The sequence below is a fragment of the Montipora capricornis genome, chromosome 8 (genome assembly GCF_036669925.1).
Source record: "Montipora capricornis isolate CH-2021 chromosome 8, ASM3666992v2, whole genome shotgun sequence".
NCBI classification, from domain to species: domain Eukaryota; kingdom Metazoa; phylum Cnidaria; class Anthozoa; order Scleractinia; family Acroporidae; genus Montipora; species Montipora capricornis.
Window position 1 is genome coordinate 41,400,931 of NC_090890.1, and position 17,787 is coordinate 41,418,717.

General features: G+C 39.3%; 2 protein-coding genes and 1 long non-coding RNA gene across 5 annotated transcripts; 2 read left to right on the forward strand and 1 right to left on the reverse strand.

The window, feature by feature from the left end:
- The first annotated feature begins 64 nt into the window (after window positions 1-64).
- Window positions 65-4,184, forward strand: LOC138059051 (probable endonuclease 4). Its single transcript, XM_068904562.1, has 2 exons — window positions 65-915; window positions 3,667-4,184. The coding sequence occupies exons 1-2, from the start codon at window positions 124-126 to the stop codon at window positions 4,054-4,056; spliced, it is 1,182 nt and encodes a 393-aa protein (XP_068760663.1). The 5' UTR covers window positions 65-123; the 3' UTR covers window positions 4,057-4,184.
- A 1,300-nt stretch (window positions 4,185-5,484) lies between these two features.
- Window positions 5,485-15,019, forward strand: LOC138060350 (uncharacterized). 3 transcript variants are annotated; one of them, XM_068906107.1, is made up of 2 exons: window positions 5,485-6,600; window positions 13,206-15,019. In XM_068906107.1, the coding sequence occupies exon 2, from the start codon at window positions 13,208-13,210 to the stop codon at window positions 14,306-14,308; it is 1,101 nt and encodes a 366-aa protein (XP_068762208.1). In that variant the 5' UTR covers window positions 5,485-6,600; window positions 13,206-13,207; the 3' UTR covers window positions 14,309-15,019. The 3 variants fall into 3 exon arrangements, with proteins under 3 accessions (XP_068762208.1, XP_068762207.1, XP_068762209.1); XM_068906106.1 differs by lacking the exon at window positions 5,485-6,600 and adding an exon at window positions 10,010-10,162; XM_068906108.1 differs by lacking the exon at window positions 5,485-6,600 and adding an exon at window positions 10,807-11,135.
- LOC138060351 (uncharacterized) lies at window positions 6,481-7,670 on the reverse strand. Its single transcript, XR_011134332.1, has 2 exons — window positions 7,242-7,670; window positions 6,481-6,839 (listed from the first exon to the last, which is right to left on the reverse strand). It is a non-coding gene; the product is annotated as an uncharacterized lncRNA (long non-coding RNA).
- Window positions 15,020-17,787: the final 2,768 nt, after the last annotated feature.

Genomic DNA, 17,787 nt, shown 5'->3' on the forward strand with positions numbered 1-17,787 from the left:
CTCCAGTCCTCCGCGCGTCTGAAGTCCTTGAGGCCCTGAGCAGCCGCGCCCGGTAGAATCTTTTACTTGCCCCAGTCCTTTGCTGAGATTCGATAAGTAATGGCGGCTTCATAGCTTTTCAAAATGAGACGAAGTGTTCGTTTGGCAGCTAAAGCTGTCAATGAAGTTAGTCCAAAAGGCTTCAATCCAATATTAGGAGAAAAATCAAGAGCTAAATCAAGCAAAGGGGAAAAACGGACGGAAAAAGAAAGCGAATCTAAGAAATACACCAAACGAAATAGAGAAACCAGCACATCTTGCGACGAAAATGAACAGAAAGGAGGCTCAATTGACTGTTCTGGAATCACTGACCAGAAAATAAAACGCAAACTCAAGCGAGCGAAAACCGCAAAAGACGACAACGAAGTTACGGTGAACTTAAATGAAACCAATACCATTCAGCAGCCAGTCTTTCAAGGGAAGCTTGTTGGAGCACATGTCTCGATAAGTGGAGGTATCCAAAATGCTGTCTCTGAAGCGCTGGCGATTGGTGCTAAAGCGTTTGGCTTGTTCCTTAGGTCTCAACGACAATGGGTGAGCAAACCCCTAGAGGAGAAAACCGCTGAACTGTTTAAAGAGGCTTGTGTACGAGGTAACTTCTCCCCAGATGTCATTCTTCCTCATGGAATTTATCTCATGAACTGTGGGTCCCCTGATGACGGAACACTTGCAAAAAGCCGCGAAACTCTTGTAGATGAACTGAAGCGGTGTGAAAAGTTGGGTCTTACACTGTACAATTTTCACCCTGGGTCCACATGTGGGAAAATCACTGTTGAGGAATGTCTTGACAGGATAGCAGAGAGCATCAATCAGGCACACTCTCAGACAAATTTTGTTGTCACTGTCTTGGAAAATATGAGTTGCCAAGGAAATACAGTGAGTAATAATGATTAAATAATAACTAGCAAGTATTAAGTAATGTACCAGTCAAATAGAAGCTTCAACAACTCCCCCCCCCCCCCCCCTTCCTCAGGCAACCCCCTGGGCATTTGAATTTTTGGAAAATTTTTGTTCAAATGCCCCCTTCCCTGGGCCAAAAAGCTGTTCAAATGCCTCATCATAGGTCCATTTCAAGTGATCAAACTCAAACGCCCCCACCCCCGGGAAAATTACCAAATTACTGTTTTAACTTTTCAGTAGCTTCTATTATGCTTTTGAAGCTGTGTATGTAAACATGGTTTAATAAACAACACCAAGGAGAACCAGGGCCCTACTACATGGCACAACGCACAAGGAGGACAGGTAACAGGTATAAATATCCAAAGAGAGCCAATAACAAAACCTACATATCAATCGTCGCAAATGTATTAAAATATTCATAAATACACCGGGTCAGTCAAAGCAATTGACCTCTATAAATCGTATCCCGCGACGTCGTTATTGCATTGAATTATTGTTTATATTGTAAATACACTTTAATATATTTATATATTCAAAGATAATATAAATTGATTCTTAATATCTTCAATTAGTATAAATACACAAGTGATTATACAAAATCGCACGCTCTCATTGGCTCGCTATCTCGGATTATCAGCCGATAATCACCTTGACGGACAAAATGGCTGCCAGTAGTCATTTTGCCACTGTAAGTGAAGATGATTCTGCTTTGAAATGTTTTTTTTTTCTCTTTTTTGAAATAATCACCTGTGTATTTATACTAAAACAATTATTCACCAAAGGCTCAGGGATTATTGGTGAATATTCACCGATAATCACTTCGCCTTTGGCGAATGATTGTTAAATATGGAACAAGTTTGTGTAGGCCTTTGCTTTTCAGCCAACCAGCCACGAATGCGGAGTCTTTACCTTTTGAATGCATCTAAGTTTGTCTCCGCCATAATATATAAACCCACGTGGGAACACAACATGAAATCGAGGCTAGTGATCAAATTCCCCACCCCCTTCAAGTGATGATCAAATGCCCTGCCCCTGGGAAGACTAAGATGATCAAATTCCCTCCCCCCAGGCAGGAAGAGGAGTCAGATGCCCTGGGTACATGGGTATGCGCGGGGGTGGGCAATGTTGAAGTATCAATTTGACTGGTACATAAAATGGAGGTAAATAGTGCTGGATGATCATTGAGTCCTGTAAGTTGAAAATCTTGGACAAGCTCCTTCTTTTTGGTGAGTAACACTTTGTCTAATCACCTTTAATTTAAGCAGAAACAACAACAAACCATTCACTTGTCTGGTATATTCTATGAAGTATTTGTGCCAATTAATTTAAAGCCTGCTTATGGGCTCACCAATGCATTGAATGGCCCATGGTTGACAACTGGGGTTTTTCTCCTATGTTTTATATATTTAATTTTTCAAGCACTTTATTTAGCAACGGTATCTAATACAGAGCACATTGAGACATATGATTGGTTGGCCACGGTATGTGGCAGCTACTTGTGAGTTTTGAGCCATGTGAAAGCCATAGCCCCCTGCAAGAACAGTTCTGATTAATTCCATAAATTAAGTCTCCCAGAATATTGCACTTTGGATGCATTTATGGGAGTCAAGTTTTCCCACCAGTGGGCCATCCTGCTCTCCAACTTTCCCCACAGTGCTTACTCAGGCATTGTCCCCTTCCTTCTTCTCCATCACGGGGAGTGGGGCAGAAGGGGGAGGGCTGGAGTTTGGTAATAGGACTGTTAGCTTATTGCAAAATGTGAACAGCCAAGAAGGTTTTATTTCCATGAAATTATGTACTTATAGAATTAACAAAAAAGGTCTCAAAATTGTATGCAAGCAAGATAATTTGTTACCTGGGAGGCATTTTGATAAGTATCAGAAGTTTGAAAGTTTTCAAAATTGCATAAGTCGTAGCCATGTGCAACTTTCAAAACATTACGAGTGACCATAAATCATGAAATGCATGATGAAGGTCACACAATTTCTTATTTATTATGTACTCAACAAAATTTATCTATCGCTATGTTTCCATAGCAACGTTTGTGTCACACTTTTTAACCTTCATTGCACTTTTTACAATAACTGTCTGAATGCTCACACGTTCATTGGCTAATTTTATCATCAACAAGAGTACACACAGATAAAATTTCAATTTATTTGAAAGTCTGTGCAACTCTCGAACTGCCTAGTTTTTAACCAATGAAATTTTATTGATTGTTGTTAGTAGCTAATCAGAAAGCAAGAAATGGTATTGCCAATTTTTGCGTCAATTTGAATAAAATTCATGTTAAGTGCATCTTTTCCCCTCATTTTCACCGGCTCGGCAGTTAACCATTTTGGGGTTTTGTACTGTAAAAAACAAATTGACGTCAGTTTTTTATGCATCTGTCCACAGCCACTCTGACAATATTATGACGCAATTTATCATCAATCGACAGACACATAAGAAAGTGACATAAATTTGTCAACTGTAACTGCGTTTTCATCGACCAATCAGAAACGTGTTATTCTGTTGAATCTATGATAAGTCAGCTTAACAATAATTTGATAATTTATTCATTGGAAAGCTTCTTCGGTAATGAACTTGTCACTATTTCCTTCCCTCAGTCCTTTTCCTTTTATGGTGTAATCAATGGTTTACTTAGATTGGACGGAACTGCATTTGGTTTTGGTAATAACCGGTTATTCAATACCACTTGTCTAATCCACACCTGTAATTGTACAGATTGGTGGCAAGTTTGAAGAACTTCGAGGCATCATTGACCGTGTGAAGGACAAGTCTCGAATGGGCGTGTGCATAGATACCTGCCATGCCTTTGCCGCTGGATATGACATTGCCTCAGACGAAGGTTTCGACAAAACGATGTCGGAATTTGAATCTGTGGTTGGGTTGAGATACTTGCGCGCAGTCCACCTGAATGACTCTAAGGGAGAGCTTGGCTGTCATTTAGATCGACACGAGAATATTGGTAAGGGCAACATTGGGATTTGTGCATTCAAACGATTAATGGATGATGCGAGATTCAACGGTATTCCAATGATTTTAGAAACTCCTTGCATTTCTGAGGACACTTATAAGAAAGAAATCAAACAGCTCTATTCCTTTGTTAGATGAACAGATCAGACAGGGCTGGCGAAATTCGCTACTCCAATGAAATATCTTTATTTTTTGAAATAATAACCTGACTTGTCTTGGAGGAATATCTTAGATGTGACTGAAAATAAACTACAAATTACCTTGTTGATTTTTTCTCTCATATTTTTATAGCGATAGTGCTTCTTACCTTTGGGGTTTAACTTTCCATCGTTGTTGGAGTCAACGAATTAACGTGTAAAATCTTCGTCCGTCCGTCTTTCTTATTTCAATTTTTTGTTGTCTTTGTTTACTATGTTTAGGCCCGTTTTAAACGTCGCATTTCGCATGTGCCGAATCTAATGCAAACGAGTGAAAACAATAGATTTCTCTTCTTTGCATTAGATTCGGCACATGTGAAATGCGACGTTTAAAACGGGCCTTAAAGTTCAAATTGTTAAATACAACACCTTACAAATTCTGTTCCAAGTTTGAAAGGAAGAAAAGGTGACATCTATCAGTATTCTTGTGCGTTTTCACATTTTTAAACATCATTATTAAAAATTGTTTTGCAAAAATTAATGAAAATCACTAGAAATAAGCGATACTTATTGTAAATTAGCCTTTCCTTGTCATAATAGGAATAATCTTTTCAATTCATTGTTTTTTTGTCGTTTTTTGCCACATTACATCAGGAACATACATACAAAATTACAACAGGGACAGACTAGAGCCCAGCAAATGAAGCCTTTATCCGATAAAGGTTAATGTAGGCTACACTTAGTCCTTCAGTCAACCCTTTCCCGAGTATATTTATTTTTAGAACGGCCTTTTTGCTCGAAAGTGTCACATTTCCACGGTGAAATCAGCGTTATGCGTGTATGTTAGCCTTCGTAGCTCGCGTGGCGCGAATGGAATAAGCCGCAAGGAGAATAAGGAGGGGCCGCGCTGTGAATAGCGCCCCACCTCATTCTCAGCACGGCTTTGCCGCTCGTCAATTTGAGGAAACTAGCATAATTTTCCCTGATTTTTAAAAAGTAGCACTGCTAGCATAATCGGTACATATTGATAAGCCTGAGACCATTTTTGTTCAATGTTTTAGCCGCATTTGCGGTTTGGTAATAGAGAGAGAGCCTCCCTAGAAGGCTGGCAGTCTGGCACGAGATGACGGGACAGGGGGCGCTTTCCTTTAGGATAGACCAATTCGGCTAACTCAATGTTGTACCCAATTCAAATCCTCTGGGAATAAAACGTTTTGTTCCAAGAATTTCCATATCATTTAAATTTGAATGCTTCATTGTCATGCAAATTCAACACACAAAGAATCTTAACCCCGAGAGATTTGAATTGGGTACAACATTGAGTTAGCCGAATTGGTCTATGGGAAAACCGGGGAGAATTTTTCGCTTAAAGGGACAGAACCAACTACCTCAATCAAAATATGGAACGAGACAAGCGTGTTCCTTTTGAGACTTTCTTTTCTTTTTTTCTCGAGAGACTGGATACTAATAATATACGTGGTGTAACCCTCGCACAAAACGAGAGCGCACAAAACGTCCCGAGAGCTGTCTTAAAACTTTTGTTTAGGCCTAATTAGGACTAAGGTTAGCTTTTATGCATGTTTAGGATACTTTCTGTATTCTTATTAGGCCTAATCAGAATAACAAAGATGGCTGCCGGATTACTTCATAAGTAGTAATTCTCACCCGCAGTTGTGCGGCTACGAGCTATAAAAGCATCCGCGTGAATTTAGTTTTAGAATACAAAAACAAAACGTCCCGAGAGCTGTCTTAAAACTTTTGTTTAGGCCTAATTAGGACTAAGGTTAGCTTTTATGCATGTTTAGGATACTTTCGGTATTCTTATTAGGCCTAATCAGAATAACAAACATGGCTGCCGGATTACTTCATAAGTGGTAATATTCTCACCTGCAGTTGCGCGGCTACGAGCTATAAAAGCATCCGCGTGAATTGACTATTTCGTTTGGGCAGCTAAACACCGTGTCCGCTATGTTTTTTCTTTTTTAAAGGAGCATGGTACTAGTAGGACAAAGCAAATGGAACAGGAATTTCCGTTCATTCCGGGAAAACCGAGTAAAGAGGAATACCTCTTAAGGTATTCCTTTTTTCCCGAAAAAATTTCAGTGGAAAATTCTGTTCCATTTGATTTACCACCGGATCAAACGGATTTTCCGTACAAAGGGAAAGCGCCCAGGAAGTTTGCCAGATGTTGTTGGTCACAGTACCTCTCATTTGCAAGTTTGCCAAATGGCCGGCGTCAGCCACTCCGCCCGATAACTTGCAGCGAGAGACCCAATCTCGTACCCAGAGTCCTCGGGCTTTTTGGCCAGCGGGTGAGCGCCCGTAGAGACTCTGGGATAATCGACTTCATTTTCCCAGAAAACGTGGGTTCCGGTCTCATAAAGTATGCTTGAGTTTAACCGGAAACAGAAAAGAGAAAACCGTAAACAGTAGAAATGGCGGGTTGAAAGTGTTCGAGAAACAAGAATTTTAGCCTTACACACAAAGAAACTGATCATTGGCTTGCTGTAAAGAGCAAGTGAAGATGAAACCTCTGACGCTTTCGGTAAGTGTATTTTTAGTGTTTCAGCGTACACTCCATCGTTCAGAATGCCATCGTGCAAGCAACACGATCGACAATTTTTTTTGTGGAAACGACACAAATATCCTCTTCTTCTACAATTTGATGTTTCCGTAATTCTGAATGGCTTCGGCAAGACCTTATTCCACGGATTTCTCCTCACTCTGGGTACGAGATTGCGAGAGACCATATCAGAACCAGCAAACATAGCCAGGCACCGTTGCCTAAAGACAAAGAAAACAAAAGACAATAGGACACAGGAGCTTGTGACACCAAAAAAGTATTGCTACACAATCATGATACGTTTTTTGGACTTGCTTCGCTCATTTTTCCAAAAGCATGGAATAATTTTAAGAACAAGTGGCATAATTTGGGCAAGAAATGGGCACTGCTAGTAACATAATACGCTACTTACACTAGCACAATTTATAAAAGCCCAGGCGCAAATCGAGCTTATGTTTTTTAGCTACGACCTATTCAAAAAAAAAATTTAGACAAACATTTTGGCGCGACGTTAACAAGATAAATAATTTGTTTGGGGTGAAAAAAAGACGAGAAAACGAGTACACTTGGAATGCAATGACGAACAACCGAAATTAAGACAAAACAGTGGAAAGGCAATCCACCTTAATAAACGATGGTTACGTCAGTTTGTTTATGCACATCTGTCATACCCCATGTGTTTCCAAAATGTGAATACATTCTAGACCGATGGATTCGCTGTTTCTGTGTAAGATAATTTAAATCTGGGGAATACGTTCAGCTTCTGGTACTCGCTCGTCCATACTCCCACGAAACTAGCGACTCGCACTTGAATATCGAGTTCGAAGAGAAATAGAGCTTTTGATTGATTGTTGATATTTTCGCGTTCGTTCCGCAGAGATCAGAGCAAAGCAGAGACCTCTCGCAATCTAGTTTCGATGTTTAACAATTATAGAGGACGAATAGGCCATTACGTACGTGTCTCCTACACATGAATTTTAAATTCTGCCATATTGTATCACAAATTCAAAAAAACATCACGTACGGCACGCACGTTTCAGGCGACACAGATGTGTTTGGGAAGTAAGGATTTTGGCGTTATGCCCGAAAAAGTCAATTAATGTTATTTATCAATGATTTGGTCCACAGTCACAAGAGGTCACGCAATTCACAGGTATCGTTGACGTCACCCATTGTCATTAATGTGCTAACCAGAGCCCCATTAGCTGTCGAAACAAAAGGTGTTTTGTTCCTGTGGTTGACAAATTTGAATAACAAAGGCAATGTTTGTAAACAGATACCTTCCCTATTGCTGAGATGAACGTTCAGTTGTTTGTTAAATCAAATTGCACGACCGGGCGTCCTGCAAAATTAATGGATCGAAACAAATAACAAATAAATTTCTGCCGTTGTTTCAAGATATTACCCCTTTGAAAGAATGTTTGCCCACGTTGCAAATATATCTAAACAGGAACAAGGTGGGAATGTGGGCTGCCATTAGATCCACGCCAATCATTCCAGGCTTCTAAATATTCGCAAACATTTCGTGACTGAAATACAAGCAATAATTCTGCGCACGATCCGATCTTTGAAGACCACTAGGTCGAGTAAATTTTGTATAGAATATTTGAGAAACGCATACATTTTTGTCAACTCTAAACAACGCCAACAATTAACCTTTAACTCTAATGTAGTGTCTGACTATTCATAAAAGAAAAATGACCTCATTTGCACTTCACATGCAGTTGGCGCAGGAACATAAATAGGGTTTGTCGGATGCAATAAACACTTTCCGGGCGTTAAAATTTCTATTGATTATTTGAGAAACCCAAATTTTAAAGTAAAAAATGGTGTCTTTTCTTGTATTCCCCAGATTGTGTTTTTAAGAGCACCCCAATTTTTTTCACTGCCATTTACTTCTACAAAATTGCTTTAAAAGGTTTCAAAAGATGTGTCATTGATATCAAATGTGATCAAACCACTTTCTTATTCATCAGTTCAGTTTCGAGTTACGAGCAAGATTTTTTCAGCATAACAGAGAGACAAATAGCGTCTTGTTACTTGGTTTTTAGAACTGTAGATTTCCATTGTTAACTTCGTGGTTGAAGTAACCGGGGAAGCTATGCTTGGTATTGTCCCGTGAAGGAGAAATTGAAACACTTATCGCGTATCTTCTCACTAAGGAAGTTCTGTGCTCATGTCAACACGTACCCGATGGAGTGTTTTTGCACTGCATTTTCAATTTTCGAGGCGGAAAGTAAAAAGATAAGTGATTAAGTTATTCTAAGTGATTTGAATGATCCGGCGGAATGAAAAATTTGTTTTTCATTTCTTATCAAGGAGATTTCATCCTGTGCACGTCTTAACTGAGACACCAGAATCACGTAGTCAGATTGCAAAAAGGGTCGATTGAAGATAACATTAAATTTACTCCAAGGAATTGATCTCCCAGCCCCCTGCAGCTTCTTCACCCCCTCAGTATAATCGGAAAATCCCATATCAAATTTCACTTCATCAGTTACCGGCCTTTTTCTGATGAAAAATGCTCTTGATATATTGTGAATATAACAAGTTTGGAAAGGTGTTTTGGACGAAATGAAAGTCGAGATGAACGCATCACGGAGTCCCGGAATACAAACAATCTAAATACTAGTAAAAGGTGACAAAAACATTACTTCTAAGTATTGTGTTGCGTAAGGAAAACTCACATCCCGAGTGGAAAAGATTATTTGTAAGTACCGATCTCGAGGGGTCAGAGTTTCTAAACTGTGGGCGAAAACTAGAGACCTTTTACACTGAAATGTTCAAGTGATCTGCCACATTATGGCACACAATGAACTTACTTATCCGCTTGATTTGTTGTGTTTCCAATATTAGACGACGTGATCAAATGGAACATCCTGCTGTTCTCTAGCGCTTTAAAATTCATGTTGAATTCAAAATAAATTCTATTTTTGTCCGCTTTGATAAAAAAGGGTGAGTCCAAATCAACCCTGTCTTCGTGATTCTCACGTCAAATAGCATGAAAAAAAAAATGTCAGAAATTTCAGCTGTGCTTTTTTTTCCTGCACAGAAATTTCAACAAATGCGATATACTGCGCAATCAGAATCTAGGTAAAATGATTCTTTTGTGCTAAAAATATCTAAATTTCAAAACAAATGGGTCTAAAATATTCCAGTCCATTTACGCAGCCTCTTTCCGGAAGCAACTTGCGAGTTCAATGATCTTCACGATCAGAGAGCAAAATCTTTTTGACATGTTACAGCAAGATTAAGTCCCTAAACCTGTGACTAACTAAATAAGAGTGTAAGTGCAAAGAAAGCTTTATGAATAATTATTGAAGCGAAAAATTGATTGACCTTTCTCCTTATTAAAGTGGGTGGTCTTAAAATAACCTGTCAATTCCATATTGTTCCGCCTGTCGGTAGATGCCAAGATCTGTAAATTAAAAATATCCAGTTGTTCTCGTGTTCATCACGTCAACATTTCATTTCCAAGCAGCAGGCAAGTCCTGCTCACAGGGAATGTCAACGGTACGCAAAGACAGTCAAGAAACAGTCCAAGGTAAAAAGACATTTCACCATTGTTTCGCTTTTACTTTAATGGACTTCAAAGTTAGGCACGTGCTGCAATTTCACGCATGAAATATTTTCTTGGGGTTGTCGTTAAAAATCTGTTAAATATTGTTATTGTTTTGTTCCTTGCGAAATTAGCTGCAATTCAATGCACGGTATCAAGAAACATCATACCAAACTGAGAAAATGTAAAGTGTATATCGAGCTTGATTTCCCGGCGACACTGCATTTTTGAATACACCAACCACCCAATATTTCCATATACATTGAGCGAGAGAGAGAGAGAGAGAATTAAAATTTTGTCGAGAGTAGTTTGCACAAAATTCTTCTTGTCCATGGAAATTTAAATAAATACTTAAGTATTCCGTAACCTTTGCCGGCTCTATTCAGAGATCGTCTATCCCTATATCTTATAAATGATGCAATGCACTAATATGAAAAGACTCAAATATTTAAACTAAAAACGCCGGTTTGCTTGCATAATCTGCAGATCTATTGTTTCGTTTCCGAAAAGACTGGTCGATATTTACCCTGCATCCACAGTTTGAACTAACAAGTTATAATTTCTCTTTTTGTTATTTCTTGTTTGTCGTCGAGCCTTTAAGTAAGCTTATGTATTCATCTTGTCAGATGGATGCCCTTGGCATCGGCAATCTCAAACAAAATCGAGAGGCTGTCTGCATTCAGTTTCTCATTGTTCCTGACTGCATTTTTACAAAGCCTTTTCTTAGTTATTGTTATGCAAATCTGGAAAACTGAGCAACTCTGTCCGAGCACACAACAAAAATCGCTTGAAAATATGATTTACAGGTCACGACAACAAAATTCACGAGATGTTGTTGATACACATTCATTTTTCAATGTATCTTTATTATCGGAGCATGTCAACTCGCATAAGATATATTATCATTGAATGAAAACAAGAAAGGCAAATTAGCTTTTATCTTCTTCGCCAGCTGCAGGTACGTATATGATTGAATGTGAACTTTGAGAACTCTGCAATTGCACGTATTTTAATGCACACATATATAAATCTATCTAATTTCATGTCTCTGACCTCCGGGTTAAAGTATAATGCATATCCACTGCGTATCGCATTAATAAGCAGGAAGAAATATGAACTTCTTGTTTTACAGTGTATTTTAGGAATTCTTTAGGCATGCGTTAATTAATGTCAACCCTTATAATTATGAGGGTCGGCCAGGGTTTTTGGGTATACGGTATACAGGTGCTTTTTAAATCGGGTATACGGTATATTGCAGCTTAAATACGGGTATTCGGTATATCACTTTCTTTGAATTTCAGGTATACAGTTTACAATGCTTCCATTAATTTTGGGTATATTTGGGGGTATTTTGGGGTATTTTTGGCCAATGTTTTTTCGGGTTTACTGGGTACACCACCACCTCCCCTGGCTGACCCTGCCTTATCCTCTTTTCTAGCCTGGGACCATTCTCCGCAGTTGGGGTTATGGAGGGAATAGAAACGTGGCGAATTTTGTGTTCAAGGGGCAGCTGAACAACGTACAAGTGCAGGATCCGGATCTTGGGAGATGTAACCAGTCAATAATTTGTAGAGTAAAAACAAAATAACAATGCAAGGCTGGTTGTACGGCTTTGAGGATAACACAAAAATATATATCTTCACAGCCGAACAACCATCCTTGCATTATTATTTTGAATTTTTCCCACGTTTCTTTTCACTCCATAACCCCAAATGCGGAGCCTGGTCCTAGGCTACCTCTTTTCAAAAGGTTTTGATCGATGGTATGTATGAGCCGATTCACTTTTCTTCGACATCTTTTTTTGCTGCTTTTTGAGGCCTTCGAAAATAAATGAGCGGATTGACGGAATTCATAAAAAATATGATTGTGTTCCTGCCACTTATTTATTGTCAAATTTCATTTGAAGTTCATGAAACGGTCATGATGATGTGCAAATACTTTAACGTCACCAAGCACACAAGCTTTCGCTGGAGATAGACATGAAAGGAGTGTGTGCATATCATGCGAGCATCACGAGAGCACCAACGTTCAACAAAACTTTTCACCATGAAATACTGGAAATTTCTTGAATCTTACACGACTATGACGAATCAATTTAGTACAGTTGCGCGCTCTATACATTGTCGCAATATATACCGTACGCGCAAACCTAGTAGCCGTTTTTGACTAAACATGACGCGTCAAATGCCAACTACTCTAAGGACTGTGTTCAGAGAAAACTGTTAGTGACAAGGTGCACTACTTAACAATTATTCGCCTCAGGCTCAGTAATTATCGGTGAATATTCACCGAGACGAAGTCGAGGTGAATATTCACCGATAATCACTGAGCCCGAGGCGAATAATTGTTTTAGTATAAATACATAGGTGATTATTTAAAAAAAGATAAAAAAAAAAAACATTTCAACGCGAAATCATCTTCACTTACAGTGGCAAAACGACTACTGGCAGCCATTTTGTCCGTCGACGTGATTATCGGCTGATAATCCGAGATAGCGAGCCAATGAGAGCGCGCGATTTTGTATAATCACCTGTGTATTTATACTAAACCAAGATAACCAGGCGTTCCTTTCCAGGGTTGGTTATGTTAATTTTAATTTTTTAGTTTGGGCCTTTCAAAATCCTCAATTATAGTTATACGTATCCATAGTAACAAGACCGTATCCATAGTAACAACCGCGGCTGCAGTTTGCTGCAAGACTGAACAAACTTTATTGCTCGGAATCAAGTGTTGATGACGTGTTGAAACCGTTTGCCCACCACCACCCCAGCAGTCAACATCGCGATCCGCCCCACCTCTCAGAGTCGTGTATTTCAATCCCCGCAGTTCCAATATATGAAAATTTGATCACTTTTCTATGCCTTTCTTCTTACAATCTTCAAGTCAACGGGGTAAATCCTGTATATTACAGGAATTCATGAAAACGGAGCTTAATGGCCAATTGGTTGATCGCTGAAGTATTCATACGTTAATATGTCTAAAACTATCATCACTTTGTTCTTTTTAATACTGTGCTTTTGTCTTGCAGAAATGAAGGTTATCTCCAGCAAACTGGTAGAAAATAATGGTCTCGATGAAGAGAACAGTTTGGGACAAGCCGACCGTTTCTATGATAACCTTAGTTTTCCTCTACGTCAGAAAGATGTAGTTTCAAGCCCGACACCTGCATCATTTCCGTACACTGCACAGTTGTCTCGCTCATATGTTCAGCAAGTAAGCAGTGTAGCCTGGCCTCAAATCAAACATGTTCGCCTTCGCTCAAACTCGTTTCCATTCATTAGGCGATGGAGTCCATTGCCCCGAGTTTTGGAGGAGGATGAATCATTAGATGAAGCCCCCTCGTCAGGAACAATCCCGTGTGTATCTCAAGTATCAGTTCAGAAAGTAAACTGGGCGGATGACAACCTCTCGCAGGAATGGCTTTGTAAAATAAACTCACTAAGATCAACATTGGTCTTGACAGCTGATTGCCCGACGACCAAACTGAAGAAATTTCGACCTCGTTCCCACTCTTTCCCTTTCGTGAAGGGCCCCAGTTCACTACCTTGTGTAGCTGAAGAGGAGGAAATCATAGGAGATGAAAACCCTAAAATGGCAAATCTACAGATCTCGCAACAGCAGCAGCAGCAGCACCCATTTAGCTTGAATGACAACAAATTCCCGCAAAACATACTGCTTAGAATTAACTCGCTAAGGAGAACTTTATCAAAGAAGGATCACTGTCCTGAACCGCAAGGATCTTACAAACTGGAAAGGCCACCTACTGAAACTGTTATCAGTCATAAACTTCTTGATGGGTTAGACTTTTCACAGCGAAGTAATGTTACGGATTTTGAAAGAAATGCCGGACACGTGGGAAAGAAAATTGAACAGGCGAAAATTTCTCACATCCGAAAGCCAGACTCAACCTACATTTCACTGATAAGCGGCTTTACGCATGAGAAATCGAAGCAAACGGGTGCGCAGTCAAGGGGAGCTGATCCTGAAATGCAGAGCGGAAAAAACTGTAAGAAGCTAAAGTGCATTGCGTTTTCCCCAAGCAAACTTTTTTGTTCTTCAGCAAGGTACGGCAAGAACCTTCGCCAACAAATATCAAATAGTTCAGAATATATTCCGCATATGGGATGCTAAAAACAGATATGCAGTGCATTAGATGAGAAGTCCTTCAAAGCTGCGGTCCATTTGATTACCAGTGGTATAGCGATCATGATTGATGACAGCAATAATCACTTTTGTACTGAAAGTGATGTTTCATGTTAACCCCCTTGAGTTATATTTTCCGATGTTGACTCGGGGATACTCGGAAAAAATCCGAGTGTTCCTCGGCAGGAGTCGAACCTACGACCTTTCGATTGCTAGTTCGGATACTCTACCACTGAGCCAGGAGCATGCAAACTGGTAATCGGAAGAGTTCGACTCCTGCAAAGGGGCACTCGGATAATTTCCGACTATCCCCGATTCAACATCGAAAAAAAAATCTCTTAATAATCAGTTTATTGAAGTCTCAATTATTATACAATTACATTTATCTGAGCACAAGTGCTCTTCCAATTTAAGAACACCGTAAATCGAACCAAATCAAAAGAGATTAAAGTAGATCAAATCAAATACCACCTCAGAATATTAATTTTATGCACAAATTACCTTGAAAATTGAGTGCTTCAAAAAATTTCAAAAGAGCCATCTAACACGAATTTCTCTATTTTTATTCGAGTCTTGTGAGATTTCCCTTTAAATTTTAGGAAAAAAGTTACTACTAAAGTTGAATGGATTATTCTGGGGCCATCAAATAGTATTTATTCTGTAGATGTCTGGAAAAGTATTATAGTTTTTGTCGTTGTTGACACAATTTTTTTTTTTTTTGGGGGGGGGGGGATTTTCCGACAGAACGAATTGTATTTCGCAAGCATTTTTTTACTTTATACAGTAAGAGCCAGCAGAAAGCTTTGGGGCAAATTGCAGCACTCATTTCTTAACGAGTTATACGTTGTTTTGCTAGTATGCCTGTGCTTCAAGGCCGGTCATTTATCGACCGTATAGCGTGTGTCATCGCATTTAGATTATCTCAAATAACTTGGCTCCAGTTGTTTAAAGGCCGGATAACTTTTGATAAGTCACTGTCCGGCAGTTCTAATCTGTACTGAGAAAGATTTTTGGCATTTGCTCACGTAACTATGAATATGCATTCTCAAAGCACGTCACTCTAAGGAAAGGCATGTACAAAGACATATAATGGTCAACGTTTGACTTGAAGTTTATTTGATAATCTGGATAATGCCTTATCCACTGGATAAAGTGGGGTCACCTTGCAGCTGGCATTGAAAGCTCTGTCGATAGAGCTCGTAGAGCAATGCGTTCTGGAATCGCACGGCCATAGGTTCGAATCTCGTTCAACCCTGGCTGGATTTTTCAGGATGTTTGCAACTACTTGAGATACTTATCTAAATGCGATGATCGTTCTAACTGTTATTTCAAGAAAAGATGCAGTTTTAAATTTATAGAAAGTTACGTCGACGCATTACCGACTGAACTTTGTGCGGCCTCTGTCTGCAATGACATCTGCAATTATTACTGAGACTCTCTAGTCTTCTGGGATAAGGACGATTATAAAACCGTAGGCCACGTCTCACAACCCTTCAATGTTCATAACGGTGTGGGACGTATAAAAGAACCCACACACTATTTGCAAAGAGCAGGGCATGCAGTTCCCGGTGTTGTGATCTGCCCTCTGTACATCATGGTTGGGAGGGTCAGTGTTCAGAGGTGTTAGGGAGCTTAAACATGCGCGTTTTTGAGACTCGAACGGCAACCGGAAGAGAAAATTTCACGTGCCATGAGAGTGGTATCTGCCAGGTTTTTATACTGATCATCTCTAATGGAGAAAAGATACTTGACAATATAAATGTGGTTGTGAAAGGACAAGTTAAAAGGGAAAGCAGCTCACTTCTGGTTGCCGTCCGCGTCTCAAAAACGCGCGTGCTTAGGCTGCCTATTAGCTACACCAAGCCACTCAAAAATCCAAGGGTGAAGAAAGATGTGATGATGATGATGATGATAAACAACTTCAAAGGAGATGGAAAGATCTCATTTTGGCATTGATGAAAACAATCCAATCCCCTTCCCCGGGGACCCAAAGGGATTTAAAACCAACTTGAGAACAACAGAAAAACGTTAAGGGATACACAACACTGCACAAACCCCTGAGGAATTACTAACTTACTCAAATCAATGTCCGTTTCGGTGGAACTTTCTTGAGGGGAACGAATGAGGCAGCGCCATTGCAACATCGCTCCTAGTGTCTCTCTTCCCTGGGAACGTTATGCATTGCCCAACACACCCTTATAATTGCACTGAATGCGAACAGTTTTATAAAAATATGAATAATGCGACATTTCAATATCAATGAGACAGATTATCTTTGAGTGGATGACCTATGTTTTCCTCTGTGATTACTGTACTGCTTCGTAAATAGAACGCGTTTGCTCATATATTGAGATAAATTAATTTTCTGGATAAAATATTTGAGAAAAGCATACAGATACAAGCTTATTTAACCATGAATGTACAAATTTAGGATGTTCTGTTGTAATTAAACTGTATGGTTTTGGGAAACTTAATGAGAAAATTAAATGTTTGTGCTTTTGTGCATAAGAGTTTGAATAGTATGCCTACAACTGATTCCTAACAATCAGTGAGGCTCAAAGCAGTTTTAACCTTTTGAAGGAATTACTCATGGTACGAACTTGAGAGTGACCAGCTAACCATAAAGCTCGATCATGCTCTTATATGGTAGGGCAAGTACAGCTCAGTCGCGTCTTCTTCCCATCTTCATACGAGATCATCATTCAACAGACGCACTAAAAGTGTTTTCCCAAGTTCGTCCCAGGCCTAGAATGTGTTCGTTCCGTCCTTAAGCTTGTCAGGGACAAAAACGGCGAATAGAATATAAATAATGCTCAAAGTACGCGCTGGGACTTCTTGAAAACGACTGTCACCGCTGCAATTGTGAAAAGGAAAAGTACCGTCCGGATCCCGGGATAATGGAGACGTTGTTTGTGTCCATGACCTGGAGCGAAATATCTTTCTGTCATCTTCGGCGACTGACGGAATGAATTGTCCAGCTTTTTCAATTTGACTTCAGTAAGGCTACCTTTTAACTACTATGTTCGAGACATTACATTTACAACTACGATACATAGCAATATACTAATACATAACTAAATATAACATATTTAAAAAAAAATAATTTAAAAGAAAAGCTGCTATACAAAATGCAGTCCTGGATTCTCATTTTAAAACATGTTAACTCATTGGTAAGGATAAAATGACAAGTAGCGCATTCCACAAGTTAGCTGATAAGTAAGAAAAGGAATTAAGACCATTCGTTCACTGCAGTGAAATGATATCATATCACTTCACGGTTTGAATTTTCCAATCAAGTAGACTGTAATAATTTGGTTCGGCCAATCGGGTTGCACGTTATATTTTAGCTGACGCCTGGCGTCAAATTTGGCAGGAAGTATTTACATTCATACACTATTATTAAATGCAACTTTCTTGTACCTCAACTTGGTGGCTTGATTTTTTTCAAGCATGTAATATGTAATAAA

Bases quoted from the DNA above. Each gene is read 5' to 3' on its own strand.
- LOC138059051 (XM_068904562.1), top strand. From the start codon at position 124: ATGAGACGAAGTGTTCGTTTGGCAGCTAAAGCTGTCAATGAAGTTAGT. The intron at 916-3,666 runs GTGAGTAATAAT...GTAATTGTACAG, and splicing joins TGAGTTGCCAAGGAAATACA to ATTGGTGGCAAGTTTGAAGA.
- LOC138060350 (XM_068906106.1), top strand. From the start codon at position 10,123: ATGTCAACGGTACGCAAAGACAGTCAAGAAACAGTCCAAG. The intron at 10,163-13,205 runs GTAAAAAGACAT...TTTGTCTTGCAG, and splicing joins CAGTCAAGAAACAGTCCAAG to AAATGAAGGTTATCTCCAGC.